Source organism: Ascidiella aspersa, chromosome 2 (assembly GCF_963924565.1).
Source record: "Ascidiella aspersa chromosome 2, kaAscAspe10.2, whole genome shotgun sequence".
Classification (NCBI taxonomy): Eukaryota; Metazoa; Chordata; class Ascidiacea; order Phlebobranchia; family Ascidiidae; genus Ascidiella; species Ascidiella aspersa.
The window spans coordinates 37,807,954-37,821,792 of record NC_139448.1 but is presented as its reverse complement, the minus strand read 5'-3'; the positions used below and the strand labels follow the sequence as shown (position 1 = coordinate 37,821,792).

At 33.9% G+C, this 13,839-nt stretch overlaps 2 protein-coding genes across 2 annotated transcripts; both read left to right on the top strand.

Moving 5' to 3' along the window:
- Positions 1-233: 233 nt before the first annotated feature.
- LOC146165616 (kelch-like protein 36) lies at positions 234-6,845 on the top strand. Its single transcript, XM_083380986.1, has 9 exons — positions 234-289; positions 361-484; positions 551-704; positions 1,761-1,978; positions 2,674-2,869; positions 3,914-4,063; positions 5,607-5,750; positions 6,033-6,165; positions 6,719-6,845. Exons 1-9 carry the CDS (start codon positions 234-236, stop codon positions 6,843-6,845), a joined length of 1,302 nt encoding a protein of 433 aa, XP_083237112.1.
- A 2,642-nt stretch (positions 6,846-9,487) lies between these two features.
- LOC146165615 (kelch-like protein 28) lies at positions 9,488-12,668 on the top strand. Its single transcript, XM_083380985.1, has 10 exons — positions 9,488-9,770; positions 9,846-9,969; positions 10,036-10,189; positions 10,269-10,486; positions 10,545-10,694; positions 10,792-10,861; positions 11,022-11,110; positions 11,172-11,367; positions 12,240-12,389; positions 12,541-12,668. The coding sequence occupies exons 1-10, from the start codon at positions 9,715-9,717 to the stop codon at positions 12,666-12,668; spliced, it is 1,335 nt and encodes a 444-aa protein (XP_083237111.1). The 5' UTR covers positions 9,488-9,714.
- Positions 12,669-13,839: the final 1,171 nt, after the last annotated feature.

Genomic DNA, 13,839 nt, shown 5'->3' with positions numbered 1-13,839 from the left:
TTGATCAGCTTGCTTTATATGACGATGCTTTGGATACAAATAGTAAAGAGAAGTGATGAACGGAAATGAGGAGGTGCTTTTTTTCGTGACGTCACGCTCTGGGACTAAATTAGCTGCCAGAGGAACTAAATTAGCTGCCAGTTTAGTTAAGCCAGTAAAAAGAACATACAGCAGCAGTAAGTGCGTATTAGCTTTAAAATTATTGAAATAGTAGTTTTGAAAACTAAAGCATAATGGAAAGGGATTTTGATTCTGGTCATGTGAGCGACCTAATGAAAAAGCTCAACATGTAAGTAGCCCTACAACCAATATATTGTGATAGTTTGTATAAAATAAGCAAGTTTTCTGCTGTCTTTCCAGACAAAGGCAAAATGGCAACGAAACTTGTGACATTCGATTGAAATGTGATGAAATGGATTTTTACGCGCACAAAAGTATTCTTGCCAATTTGTCAGACTACTTCAACAGGCTTTTATTCTCTGAGGTAAATTCCTCTATATATTTTGCAGAGGTTTTAAAGATTTTCAACTCATTGTTTTTCCAAACTTAGATGCAGGAAAAGTTCCAAGATGTTATTGAAGTGTCTGCGGTAAACTCTGCTACATTTGAGCTAATATTGAATTTCGCCTACACTGGAAAAATTACGATAAACCGTGAAAATGTTGAAGATGTACTGAATGCAGCAAACTATTTTTTACTTCAAGGTTGGTCAATAAAATTCGATTAAATGCATTGCTTTTTCTTTTAAAGACACTTGTTTGAAACCTACTTTAGTTCTTTAGAGATAATGTTTTATAAATGGCGCTGTAGGGCAATAGGTGTTAGCTTGTTTGGTTTATTCCAGGGGTCGGCAACCTACCACCCGCCACCTGTTTTACAAATTGTAGGCACGAGGCCATTCCTCATTTTTTGTGTGTTTAATTACGTAAATGCATTCGAGCTAATCTTGTATATACCTCTATTGGCGGTTTTAAGGTGGCTTTTTAGCGTAAAGGCGCCATGCGTACGATAGATCTATCAATAACATTTTCACCAACTTGGTACATTTTAATGCATTTTATTCCGTTTCGCACGATCCGTTGCGTATTTTAAATGTGAACATTACATCGAGAGTTTTAACCGCGCTATTCTTTAAATCATGAAATGCATTAACGAATAAATTTATCGAGTTTTTTATAAGATTTTATCACATTTTTTCATCATGGTCATGGACGACGCCGTCTGAATTCAAAATTTAACATAGCAAACGCAGCATTTTGCGCCTCACGTGAACCCTTTATTGCTTTTTTCGTAAATGTAATTAGACCTATGGTCAATTGCCAAAAATCCTAGGCCCTTGATTAACAGTATTTACAGTTGTTAAGATGAACTGCTCAAAAAGTATGCGTTTAAACTCCATAATTGACTGTTGAATTTATTTAGGTTTTTTTCGATCCCTGGTTTATTCCATAACAGAAGGTGAAAAAGTTGCCGTGACGGAAAGAACCAGATAAGCCTATTTTGGTGACTAGGGGTTTTGTAGAAAGTAAATACAAAGTGTAGAAGCGGACACAAGAAGAAGGCGATTAATAAGATAAAAAAAATGTTCGGTTTGGCACATTAAGACATCACTAGACAGTAATTGCTTCCTTCAGGAAACTGTATTTGATATATGCACTTAAATAAGCTCTATCAGGTCAAAATCGGCTTTTGAAATGGCAATAAAATATTATTAAAATACCAAACATAAAACTCACTAATATTCATTATTTATTGAAAAGGTATACTTGATTTTTGTTGCACATTTCTTCTGGAAACATTGGATTGTAGCAACGCCGTACAATGTTGGAAAAGTGGAAAACGACTCGACATTGAAGTTTTAAAAGAAACTGCTCAACAATTTATAACTGATAACTTTGCCATGTTAACTGATATTGAGGCTATTAATACAATGGATAGAACAACATTTGAGGAATTTCTACAAGCAAAATCAAAGAAGGTAAACATTTTTTAATAATTGATTTATATATTTGTTTAAATGACACTAACTGTGACTTACATTGTAAAATTTTCAGGCAAAAAGTGAAGAGAGAGCTTTTCAATTTACAGTGGCTTGGGTCAAATACGATTTGGAAGAAAGAAGACATTTATTTCCACAACTTTTTGAATTGATTAATTTTAACTTACTAAGCCTTTCGTTTTTTTGCTTTGACTTGGCTGGCGAGGTAACTTAATACAAAGTTTGTGCCAATAAATCATTAAAAACTTTATGTATTTGAAAATGAATTTACCTTTAACATTTCAAGAGTTTTGGTTCAGTCATTTCAGGAATGTCTACTTCAATTGGCAAATCACATGAAGTATTTACATGGACCTCGTAAGTAACTTAGGTTATTTTAATATCCCTCATAGATTGTGGATAAATTATTTATTATTTTATTTTGTTGATTATTATCAGTCAATGACGTTTTTGACATTATGAATCAATAATATCCAGATGAATTTTATATAGTAGATTAATTGATACTTTTTTTAATAGTTACAAAATGGAGCATTTTGATCTTGAATGAAAATTCAACCATCCTAAAAATGTTGGACGTAAATACAAAAGTTGAAAAAGAAATAACTGTAAGTTACAAAAATGCAGTCTTTTTTGCACATTTGTTTTCTGTTTTGTGTTGTAATACTTTGCAGATATTAAACGAACCACGACGACAAGCCAGCTTTGCTAATTACAAGAACTACTTATATATGATCGGTGGTTCTAGCGATGAGGAAAACAGAACTAACTCAGTGTTCAGACTGGATGTAAGATCACCAAATAAGGGTTGGGAGAAACAACCTTCTAATATAGATAAACGGCGAAATGCTGGAGTGGCTGTTTTTAACGGTAAACAATGATCATAACGTTTACTTCTCAGATTACAACAAATCCCTAAAGTAAAATCAATGCCTCAATATAATTATGAAACAGAGTAGGGCATATATTTCGATATACGTACAGTAGATATACATGTGAATGGGCACTGTCTAGTATTTATATCTTAAATCAGTGGACAGTGGTGTGTAACCAGCGGCCCGCACAGGGCAAATGGACTATGTTGCCTGTGAAAGGCTGGAGTTTAATCTGGCAACTACATTTGTATTGTATATTTAAATAAGTTAGGTGTATCGCTTAGTCATTTGGTCAAGTTTACATTTGTATTTCTACCGACAATATCAGGACTAAATTATGTTTTGTGTGTTGTTGTATACTTAGAATTGTACTTAGTAATTACCGTGGTTGTAAAGGTAATATTTGTTTAACGGACGTGTGTGGGCATTTTTCTAAACTATAAGTGTACCGGTATACGAATCTCCTCATCGAACTAAAACACCTGTAGAATGCACTTTAGATCGTTTGCACTTCAGCTGAAGCTGAATCAAATAGATAATAACTGCGTTTGGCTCGCGGTCTAATCCGGATACACACATTTGACACGTCGGTTTAAAAGCTTACGCACCCCCGCGGGTTGTTACCTTTGGAATTTAAATCTTAAAAACTAAATTTTGCTACTGTACCTTCAGCCGCAAATTAATACATTATTATAAACTTTAGTTTGGTGTTCCACAGAGTTACGTCGGTTTAAAAGCTTACGCACTCCTGTGTTAAATACACAAAAACCTACAATTATACATATTCTCTTTAATTTTCAAATTTTTTGATTACACTACGAAACCGTTATTTATAAATGGAAGCGATACACAAAAAACGTACAGCACAAAAAAATCGCATCCTGTGGAAAGTTGTTCAATGGCAGGTTTTATAATACAACCAGAAGCTTAGCACAGATTTATCTGAAAAACATAATTTGTAACATGTTGGAAGAGGCTTTTCATTGATTTACATAAAGAAGCATTTGACAATAAATGAGTGTACAACGTTTCTCTGCAGGGGAGTTGTTTGTCTTCGGTGGTTATGCACGGGATGATGAAAGTAAGTATTGGTTGACACCCTATAAACTCAAACCTGACGAAGAGGGAAGTAAATGGATAAGAATGAAAAACTGTACAAAGATCTCCGTTGACCTTGTCGTCTGCAAAGGTAAATAATTTGTATTTTTGTTTCTTGATATTTATATAACAAGTGTTATTACTTGCTTTTCTTGATGGCTAACTTTTACTGAAACTAGCAAAATCTAAAATCCTACCAACACTTTCACCGATTAAACTCAATTGCAATAACTTCCAAGTTACTGTTAATCAGGGTCGTGACTTTATCAATCGAACCCTGATGCAAACTCCAACAAGAATGGAACGGGTCCAAGGATTGTGGTTTGGGGAAGGGGATAAAGTTCACTTTTTAGAGATGACGTCATAAGTTTACGTCATTAACCAAGTAACGTTAAGAAACTTGATTTTGTAGTGCGCAAATATTGTGAAATTTTCTAAATACATTCACTGAGACAAAGCGTTCGCGAAAAATTTACGATTATTTTAAAAATTCCAATATTTTACGTATAGAGGCGACGTGACGTATTAAGCATTATCGAGATTAATTTAACAAATAAGTTGTGAGCCATTTATACAAACAGCTCTATTTTCCACAGAATGGAAATAAATGATTAGGTATGCTAAACAATTTTGTGTGTGCTCGTACTACTTCTATCTTGAAAATATTTACTTTAAGTTAGTTATTTTGCACTTGAATGTACATTTGCTGCATACATTTTAACAGGAATGCACCGAATGTAGCGACTTTTTAGTTATGTTGAGAAACTTATGGTAATATCCTATATTCGTTTAATAAGTAACAAAACCTAAAGTCGCTAAGTGAGTTCTATCCGGGTAATTATAAATTCTATTCTGTCCTTAGGAATAATCAAACAACACAAATGTATCTCTTTAGTATATATTGGGTTAAGTGTAAAAGATGAGCGTTAATAACTATCACAAACAAGAGTTAGCATTAATATCGGCATTACACAAATCTACTTACAATATTATTGTCAAATCATAACATGTTACTGCAATAACCACGAATCAAAACTGGCATATTAGAACCGAATCGTTCTCAAATATATAGCACAAAATGCAATACAATTTAGCAAAGTCATCATGCTAACAATTCTATTTCTGGCCAAGTTGGAAATTTAGAAACACAAAAAAGTCCATCAGTCGTTCAAAGACCTGCAGACTAGGCCAGCAGGTATTTGCTAAGATAAACAGTACACTGGACTTGGCGCCCACTTATCTCGCCCGAGTGGCCATCGCTTCGGGCAGCGAATGTCGCTCGCACGCACAGGCTACATTAACATTGTATGCTCTAAATGACCGAAATAAAGTCGTGGTAATGTACACCTGAAAAAGATAGAAAGAAACAGACAATAACTACATTAATTTCGAAATACAAAAACACTTAAGAATTATCGCCGTCTTAAAACCTATTTAACAATTCGTAATAACTCCTAATGATAGTGGAACTTTGAGATTATATGCTTGTGACAATTAACAAGTTTAGGTGTTTACTGTGTTGATACACACGTAACACCGAATACCTCATTTTATTTTAACTGGCGATATAGTTGTATTAATAACAGAATCTATTAAAATCTTCCTTATTATATCCAACTCTTTTCACTTTTCAGACATGTTATACGCTCTGCTTTATGGCAACCTAACATGTGAGAAGTACAACCCTGTTACTGAAACATCAACAGTGATGCATCAATTACCAAAGGGTTGTGTCAAGCTTGTGGCAATGGAGGATCAGTTGTACGTGGTTTGTAAGGGTGAGTTTCTTTCTACATCTATTCCCCTCGAAGACAAAGCTCGTTTGTTAATTACATCACTACGATTAAGTCAAATCCCGTTTGGCTTTTTTCAAGTTTCTTAAACAATTCGTACAACATTAAAGCATAAATAAATTATCTATGAATTTAAACTACGCAACAAGCAGAAACACAAAAGTTTTAATCACAATTTTTACTTAAATAATACTTTATTTGTTTCCTCTTACGTATCTTGGTGAAAATTTAGATTGTTTTGCAATTTTTAATTATTTTAATTTGTAGAGGTCACCAAGTTGACCTTGAAGAAGTACGAACCAGAGAGCGGTGATTCGATTGACGTCACTACAAAAGATGACGTAGATGAATTCCGTGACGCTTGCATAGCTCATGGGGAGTTTGTGGTTTCCTATGAAAGGTGAGAAACTTCGTGATTATCTTGTGATATTTTTGTTTGTTAATTAGAACGGATCCAGCGTGAAAAGTTAAACAATGTGATGCATGTTTCTTTATTAAATATTTATTCTACTATTCTTTTGCTACTTCGGTCAATACTAATTCATAAAACTACATATTTATAAAAAATAATTCGTAAACTGTGCAACGTTCACTTACTATAGGGGTTGGAAAACCTACTTAGTACTAAGGGGGTGGGGTGGGAAAAGGGGAGTGAAACCTACAGTCATGGAGTTCGATCATTGTACTAATTTCGTATTCTGTGTTTTGTTGTCGCACTCGAAGCCTTAAAAATAACTTTATGGAATCTTACTGTACTCTTTGAAAATATAACTGAGTATAAACTTCAGTTAATTAATACCATTCCTAACACCAAGATAACAACATAATTTACATACAAATGTTCAAAACTTACACATTGTAAGGCAGAACCACTGTAATGATGATTCATCTTGTATTCGGTCATATGTTTTTGACGTATCTTCTTTACCAAATATTTTGATCTTTTCACGCAGTCATCAGATGGTGAAAGTGTATTCATACAACTTTGAGAAGAAGGAATGGAGGTTTATTGCTGAGAGTAACGACCTTTCAAACTACTGGAATCTAATTCCGCTTCACTCTAATCCGTTTGACTATTAAGTGATCTACAAAGAACAACTTGTATCCATAAACGATTTGTACAAACAAAAATCATTTAAACATGTTTTTTGTATTTTGTGTTTGTAACGTTGTTGTATCATTGTTGTTAGCCGCTGCGAAGCCGGTTAAAACTAACCCGACTCCAACTCCGGCCAAACTAATTTACCAAAGTCCCGATTCCTATTCTGGCCAAATATGCGATCGTCGAGTCCCGAGTCTGGCTCCGACTATATCCTGTATTTCAACCCTTTAAGTAACCAAAATATGGTGTATATTCAGCAATCCACTCGTAAGGGATTCACTTATCTCATCTACCAAATATAAAAATGGAAATGTTTTCACAATGTGCTATTCCATCGTTATAATTTACATTTTGCGGCCTTATTAGTTTCGAAATTTCCGTCGGACTTGGGACTCGGGTAGTTTTATGTAGTCTTACTCGAGTCCCAAGTCTAACGAATTTACAACAGTTTGTGCCCCATTAGTTTAAAAAAAATAGTCACGCCTATTATATTCCTTAAAAGCGACAGGTGGTGGAATAACTTTTTAAAGGCAATTTAAAAACAAGTCATTTTGAAAATAACTTAAATCCAAGTCAAGCCTCTTGCAGAAAATAACAAGTCCCAGTCCAAGTCATAATTAGAGCTTACAAGTCCACTTCCCTTATTTTATATGCGCAAAATTTCAGGTTAATATTCCAATTTTATCAATAAATATTTAATGAAATTACCTATTTTTAACCCAAGTTATTTGACACATTGACTTATTCCAAGAGGTAAGTCAAGTCATTTTGCCCAAAATACTTAAGTCAAATCAAGTTATTTGAAAAGAATAACTTAAGTTCATGTCATTTAAGTCATTAAAACACTGTAAACTAAGTGATGCGAATGAATTAATTATTATAATAAGTTGACTACAGCTTACAAACGAAACCGTTATAAATATTTTACATTAAACGGTTGTTGTCAAGCATAAGGTGGATTTACCCAAAGAGACTTGTTTGAAACTTCGAAACGTTTGGGAATAATATAATTTAAATTTCATGTACGGCTGAGTTAAAAACTAGCCGCAAATTGACAAACATAACACTAGCCGGAAAATTAATGCATATTTTCGCCAACCTTGACGTTTTAGTTTTTCTGTGTTTGTTTAAAACCAAAGCTTGTTGTAACACTATATACGGATCTGTTCATAAGTTTAATGGTGAAAATAACGGCCCAAATAGACGTTAAAAGCGAAATGCTTTTATTTCAAACGTTTCGGCAAATTGATCACTGATGATGGCATTAGAAATTGCCAAAACGTTTAAAAATAAAGCATGTCGCTTTTAACGTCTATTTGGGCCGTTATTTTAACCATGAAAGCTTGTTGTTGTATGATATGATTACAAAAAGAAGTTTGATGTTATTCAGGCTACATTTGAGCTTTTGTGTATTTAAAAACAACTAGGTTTTACATTTGAAAAGTTTGTTCAGGATTTCTGTTTTCTAAAGAATAAACAATTGACAAATTTAACTTTTTAGGCTCGAATTTCAATTAGAACAAATCACGCTATAAATGATATAACTTAAATGTGGGAAAGGGTTCACTAAACCAAGGCCTGCTGGCTGAATCCGGTCCACAGAGTTCATTTTACCATCCCACCAATACCACGACATTTGGAATGTTGTCCGATGCAATTCAAAACCAAAATTTGAAGTTTTATAATAAACGACAATTTACTTTGAAGCTCACAATTTTTGTTGCATAGAAACAGTTTTGTAACTTAAAGATAATCCAGTTAATAAAGTTTGAAACTATATGTATATTTTGCCCGAAATGACCAATCTATAAAGTTATCCAGCCCTTTATATAAAAGATTGCCGACACCTAATCGAGGATAGCATTTAACACAGAAAATATACCACCAAATAATGCGCTATGTAACACGATGCCAGCTAGACGGTTTGAGGGAATGCTACAATGGCAAAACAAAAGCCAGACCAAATGTTGTAGTATGAGCGGATATTTGATATTGAGAGAAAGGAGCCTCACCCTATGAACAACGATCGGCTGTTATTGTATTCGGACAAAGTAATAGCGTTTTCGAAAGAGGAACTACAGTAGCCTACCTGACAGTTTGACTTCGTATAGCAGCTTTATGAGGCCATTTAGCAGCGGAAGCCTAAAGAAAGATTTAAACTAGTACATTGTAAACCTCGATTTGTGAAAGTTTTAGTCTAAATCAGGGCCTGCGGGCCGCGGCCCTTTTCCATTTTTTTTTACTTTTTCCAGCTTATTTTTCTAAATAAGGCTATGGGTGTGCACCAGGTTGGGACTTTTGCTCTATCAGTTTCCTGTTTGAAGTGCGATGTAACCCAAGGGCTACACCGCTACACTAATGTAATTGAACTCCAATGGGAAGCATCTATTACAAAACAATCTTCATTCAAAAAGTTTTACTTGTATCACTTTATTATGATAAAGAATGGTTTTGCAAGAATTACACTTGTCTAGTACGGTGAAGGTGTAGACTTTTGCCACGCATATTGCCTGAGATGTTATGATTAACAGCTGGTTTTAAATTAAGGCTGTCAATTAAATTGTACTGAGCAGATCCGTACGAGAAAGGTGTCATTTGAATTGTTGAAAAAGTTATTTCCAAATCTGAAAGTAGACAGCACTGACAAAACGCCGTAGTTACATTACTACCTAGTAGCTTATTAGTTTTCTAGTAAAAGCTTGAAATATGAATCAGTGTTTATTTGATTTGCGGCCTTTCTGTAAGCATTATATTTCCTAACTGGCCCTTGCGATAAAAAGTTTGCCCCCCTGGCCTAAATAATCTGCTGATTGTATTATTCAAAAACTTCGAGAACGAAGCATAAAAATGGAAAGGAACTTTAATTCTGGTCATGTTACTGACCTAATGGAAAAGCTCAACATGTAAGTAACTTTATAACTAGAAGACCTACATTGTGAAAATGTTTAGAAACAAGTGTTTTTTTGCTGTCTACACAGACAAAGGCAAAATGGCGACGAAACTTGTGACATTCGATTGAAATGTGATGTAAAGGATTTTTACGCGCACAAAAGTATTCTCGCAAATTTGTCCGAATACTTCAACAGGCTTTTATTCGCTGAGGTGAATTCCTAAATATATTTTGCAGGGGTTTGAGAGATCTTTAACTTATTGTTTTTCCAAATTTAGATGCAAGAAAATTATCAAGATGTGATTGAAATTACTGCGGTAAACTCCGCTACATTTGAGCAAATATTGAATTTTGCCTACACTGGAAAAATCACAATAAATTGTGACAATGTGGATGATGTATTGAATGCAGCAAACTATTTTTTGCTGAAAGGTTAGTCAATAAAACTATGATAAAAAATTAATTAAAAACATTTAGTTATTATTACCAATATTGCCTTCTTCTTGGAAAGATTTGCTCAAATTTTGTTGCACATCTCTTCTGGAAACATTGGATTACAACAACGCCGTGCAATATTGGAAAACTGGAAAACGATTATGCATAGAGACATTAAAAGAAACAGCTCAACAATTTATCACCGATAACTTTACAATGTTAACGGATGTTGAGGCTATTAATGCAATGGATAGAACAACATTTGAGGAATTTCTGGGAGCTAAACCAAAAGATGTAAATATGTTTGTAAACATAATTGTAAAAATTAAAGATAACCACTCCTAAATTTTAGGGTGAAGGAGAAAAAAAAGCTTTTGAAATGATCGTAAACTGGGTCGAACATGATTTGGAAGAGAGAAAGTTATTATTTCCACAACTTTTTAATATGATCAACTTGAGCCTCATAGATTTCGAGTTTTTTTGCTTTAACTTGGCTTGCGAGGTAATTTGATCCAAATTATGTAAAGTATATGGTTTGAAAACAAAACTCCATTTAACTTAATAATTGAAAGTTGTATAAAAAACTTATGTTTTTGCAGAGTCTGGTTCAGTCGTTTCAGGAATGTTTACTTCGATTGGCAAATCATATGAAGCATTTACATGGACCTCGTAAGTAGTCTATTAATATCGTTCATAGATTGCGACTGAATTATTTTGATGATTATTTATCCTTCAATGAGTTTTTTGATATTTTGTATGAAGCATATCCAGACAAATTTTATACATTTTAATGGTACTAAAATCTGATGAAATGAAACCTTTCAAATAGGTCCAGAATGGAGCATTTTGATCATAAATGAAAATTCAACCATCCTACAAATGTTGGACGTAAACGCAAAAGTTGAAAAAGAAATGGCTGTAAGTTAAAACTTTGCACTTTCGCAGCACCTTCTTGTTTATGATATATGATGATTTTTAGTTACTGAACAAACCACGAAGACAAGCCAGCTTTGCAATGTACAAGAACTACTTATATATGATCGGTGGTTCTAGCGATGAGGAAAACAGAACTGACTCATCGTTCAGATTGGATGTAAAATCACCAAATAAGGGTTGGGAGAAACAACCTTCCACTACCGCAAAACGACGAAATGCTGGAGTGGCTGTTCTTAACGGTAACAATGATCATAACTTTTATTTCTCGGATTAAAACAAAGAATTAAAGTGAAATCAATGAAACAATTTAATTGTGAAAACAAATTAGTGTGTTTACTTCGAAACATGTATAGTAGATATGTAAGCGAATTGGCACTGTCTATATGTTAAACTAGGCGTGTACAACCTGCGGTAACTTTCGTGGCCTGTGAAAGGCTTGAGTTTATTCTAACGACTACAGTTATATTGCCTATTTAAATAACATGTTTATCGCTTAGTCATTTGGTCAAGCTTATATCTGCATTTCTACCGAGAATATCAGAACTAAATTATGTTTTGTATGTTGTTGCACAATTAGGATTGTACTTAGTAATTACCGTGGTTGTAAAGGTAATATTTGAATAACGGACGTGTGCGGATATTTTTCTAAACTATAAGTGTACCGGTATGCGAATCTCCTCATCGAATTAAAACACCTGTAGAATGCACTTTAGATCGTTTGCACTTATGTTGAATCGAATAGATAAGAACTGCGTTTTGCGTGCGGTCTAATCCGAATACACATATTTGACACGTCGGTTTAAAAGTTTACATACCCCTGTATTAAATACACAATACCTACACATTATACATATTCTCTTTGATTTCCAACATTTCTAATTCCAGTACGAAACCAAATATTGCCTTAGCGGGAGCGATACAAAAAAAAACATACAGCACAGAAAAATGCCACACTGTGGAAAGTTCTTCAATAACAGGTTTTATAATGCAATCAGAAGCTTAGCACAGAATTATCTGCAAAACATAATTTGTAACATGTTGGAAGAGGCTTTTCAATGATTTACCTAAAGAAGCATTTGACAATAAATGAGTGTACAACGTTTCTCTGCAGGGGAGTTGTTTGTGTTCGGTGGTTATTCACAGGATGATGAAAGTAGGACCTGGGTGACACCCAGAAAACTTAAACCTGACGAAGAGGGAAGTGAATGGATAAGAATAAAAGATTGTACAAAGGGCTCCCTTGACCTTGTCGTCTGCAAAGGTAAATAATTTGAAGTATTTTTGTTTCTTGATATTTATATAACAAGTGTCATTACTTGCTTTTCTTGATGGCTAACTTTTACTGAAACTACCAAAATCTAAAATCCTACTAACACTTTTACCGATTAAACTCAATTGCAATAACTTCCCAGTTACTGTTAATCAGGGTCGTGACTTTATCAATCGAACCCTGATGCAAACTCCAACAAGAATGGAACGGGTCCAAGGATTGTGGTTTGGGGAAGGGGATAAAGTTCACTTTTTAGAGATGACGTCATAAGTTTACGTCATTAACCAAGTAACGTTAAGAAACTTGATTTTGTAGTGCGCAAATATTGTGAAATTTTCTAAATACATTCACTGAAACAAAGGGTTCGCGAAAAATTTACGATTATTAGTTTTAAAATTCCAATATTTTACGTATAGAGGCGACGTGACGTATTAAGCATTATCGAGATTAATTTAACAAATAAGTTGTGAGCCATTTATACAAACAGCTCTATTTTCCACAGAATGGAAATGAATGATTAGGTATGCTGAACAATTTTGTGCTGGAGTCGTACTACTTCTATCTTGAAAATATTTACTTTAAGTTAGTTATTTAGCACTTGAATGTACATTTGCTGCATACATTTTAACAGAAATGCACCGAATATCTCATTTTATTCTAACTGTGGATATTCAGTAGTTGTAATAACAGAATCTATTAAAATCTTCCTTATTATATCCAACTCTTTTCACGTTTCAGACATGTTATACGCTCTGCATTATGGCCACCTAACATGTGAGAAATACGACCCTGTTACTGAAACATCAACATTAATGCCCAAACTACCAAAGGGTTGTTGTAAGCTTGTGGCAATGGAGGATCAGTTGTACGTGATTTGTAAGGGTGAGTTTATTTTTGATTACTGCGATTAAATCATACCATGTTTAGATTTCCTAAGTTTCTTAAACAAGTCGTACAACATTAAAACGCAAATAAATGTTCATAGTATTTACACTAAGCAATAAGCAGAAACACAAAATGTTTTTAATCACAATATTATTTAATTAAAATTTTATTTTTTCCGCTTACGTATCGTGGTAAAAATTTATTTGTTTGTTTTGTAATTTTTAGCTTATTTTACTTTGGAGAGGTCACCAAGTTGACCTTGAAGAAGTACGAACCAGAGAGCGGTGATTCGAGTGACGTCACTGAAAAAGATGACGTAGATGAATTCCGTGACGCTTGCATAGCTCATGGGGAGTTTCTGATTTCCTATGAAAGGTGAGAAACTTCGTGATTATCTTGTGATATTTTTGTTTGTTAATTAGAACGAATCCAGCGTGAAAAGTTAAACAATGTGATGGATGATGTTCGATTAAATATTTACGTCTACTGTTCGTTTGGTACTTCGGTCAATACTAATTCATAAAACTGCATATTTATGAAGAATAATTCCTAAACT

Bases quoted from the DNA above. Each gene is read 5' to 3' on its own strand.
- LOC146165616 (XM_083380986.1), top strand. From the start codon at position 234: ATGGAAAGGGATTTTGATTCTGGTCATGTGAGCGACCTAATGAAAAAG. The intron at 1,979-2,673 runs GTAAACATTTTT...AATACTTTGCAG, and splicing joins TACAAGCAAAATCAAAGAAG to ATATTAAACGAACCACGACG. The intron at 2,870-3,913 runs GTAAACAATGAT...GTTTCTCTGCAG, and splicing joins TGGAGTGGCTGTTTTTAACG to GGGAGTTGTTTGTCTTCGGT.
- LOC146165615 (XM_083380985.1), top strand. From the start codon at position 9,715: ATGGAAAGGAACTTTAATTCTGGTCATGTTACTGACCTAATGGAAAAG. The intron at 9,970-10,035 runs GTGAATTCCTAA...TTCCAAATTTAG, and splicing joins ACAGGCTTTTATTCGCTGAG to ATGCAAGAAAATTATCAAGA. The intron at 11,111-11,171 runs GTAAGTTAAAAC...GATGATTTTTAG, and splicing joins AAGTTGAAAAAGAAATGGCT to TTACTGAACAAACCACGAAG.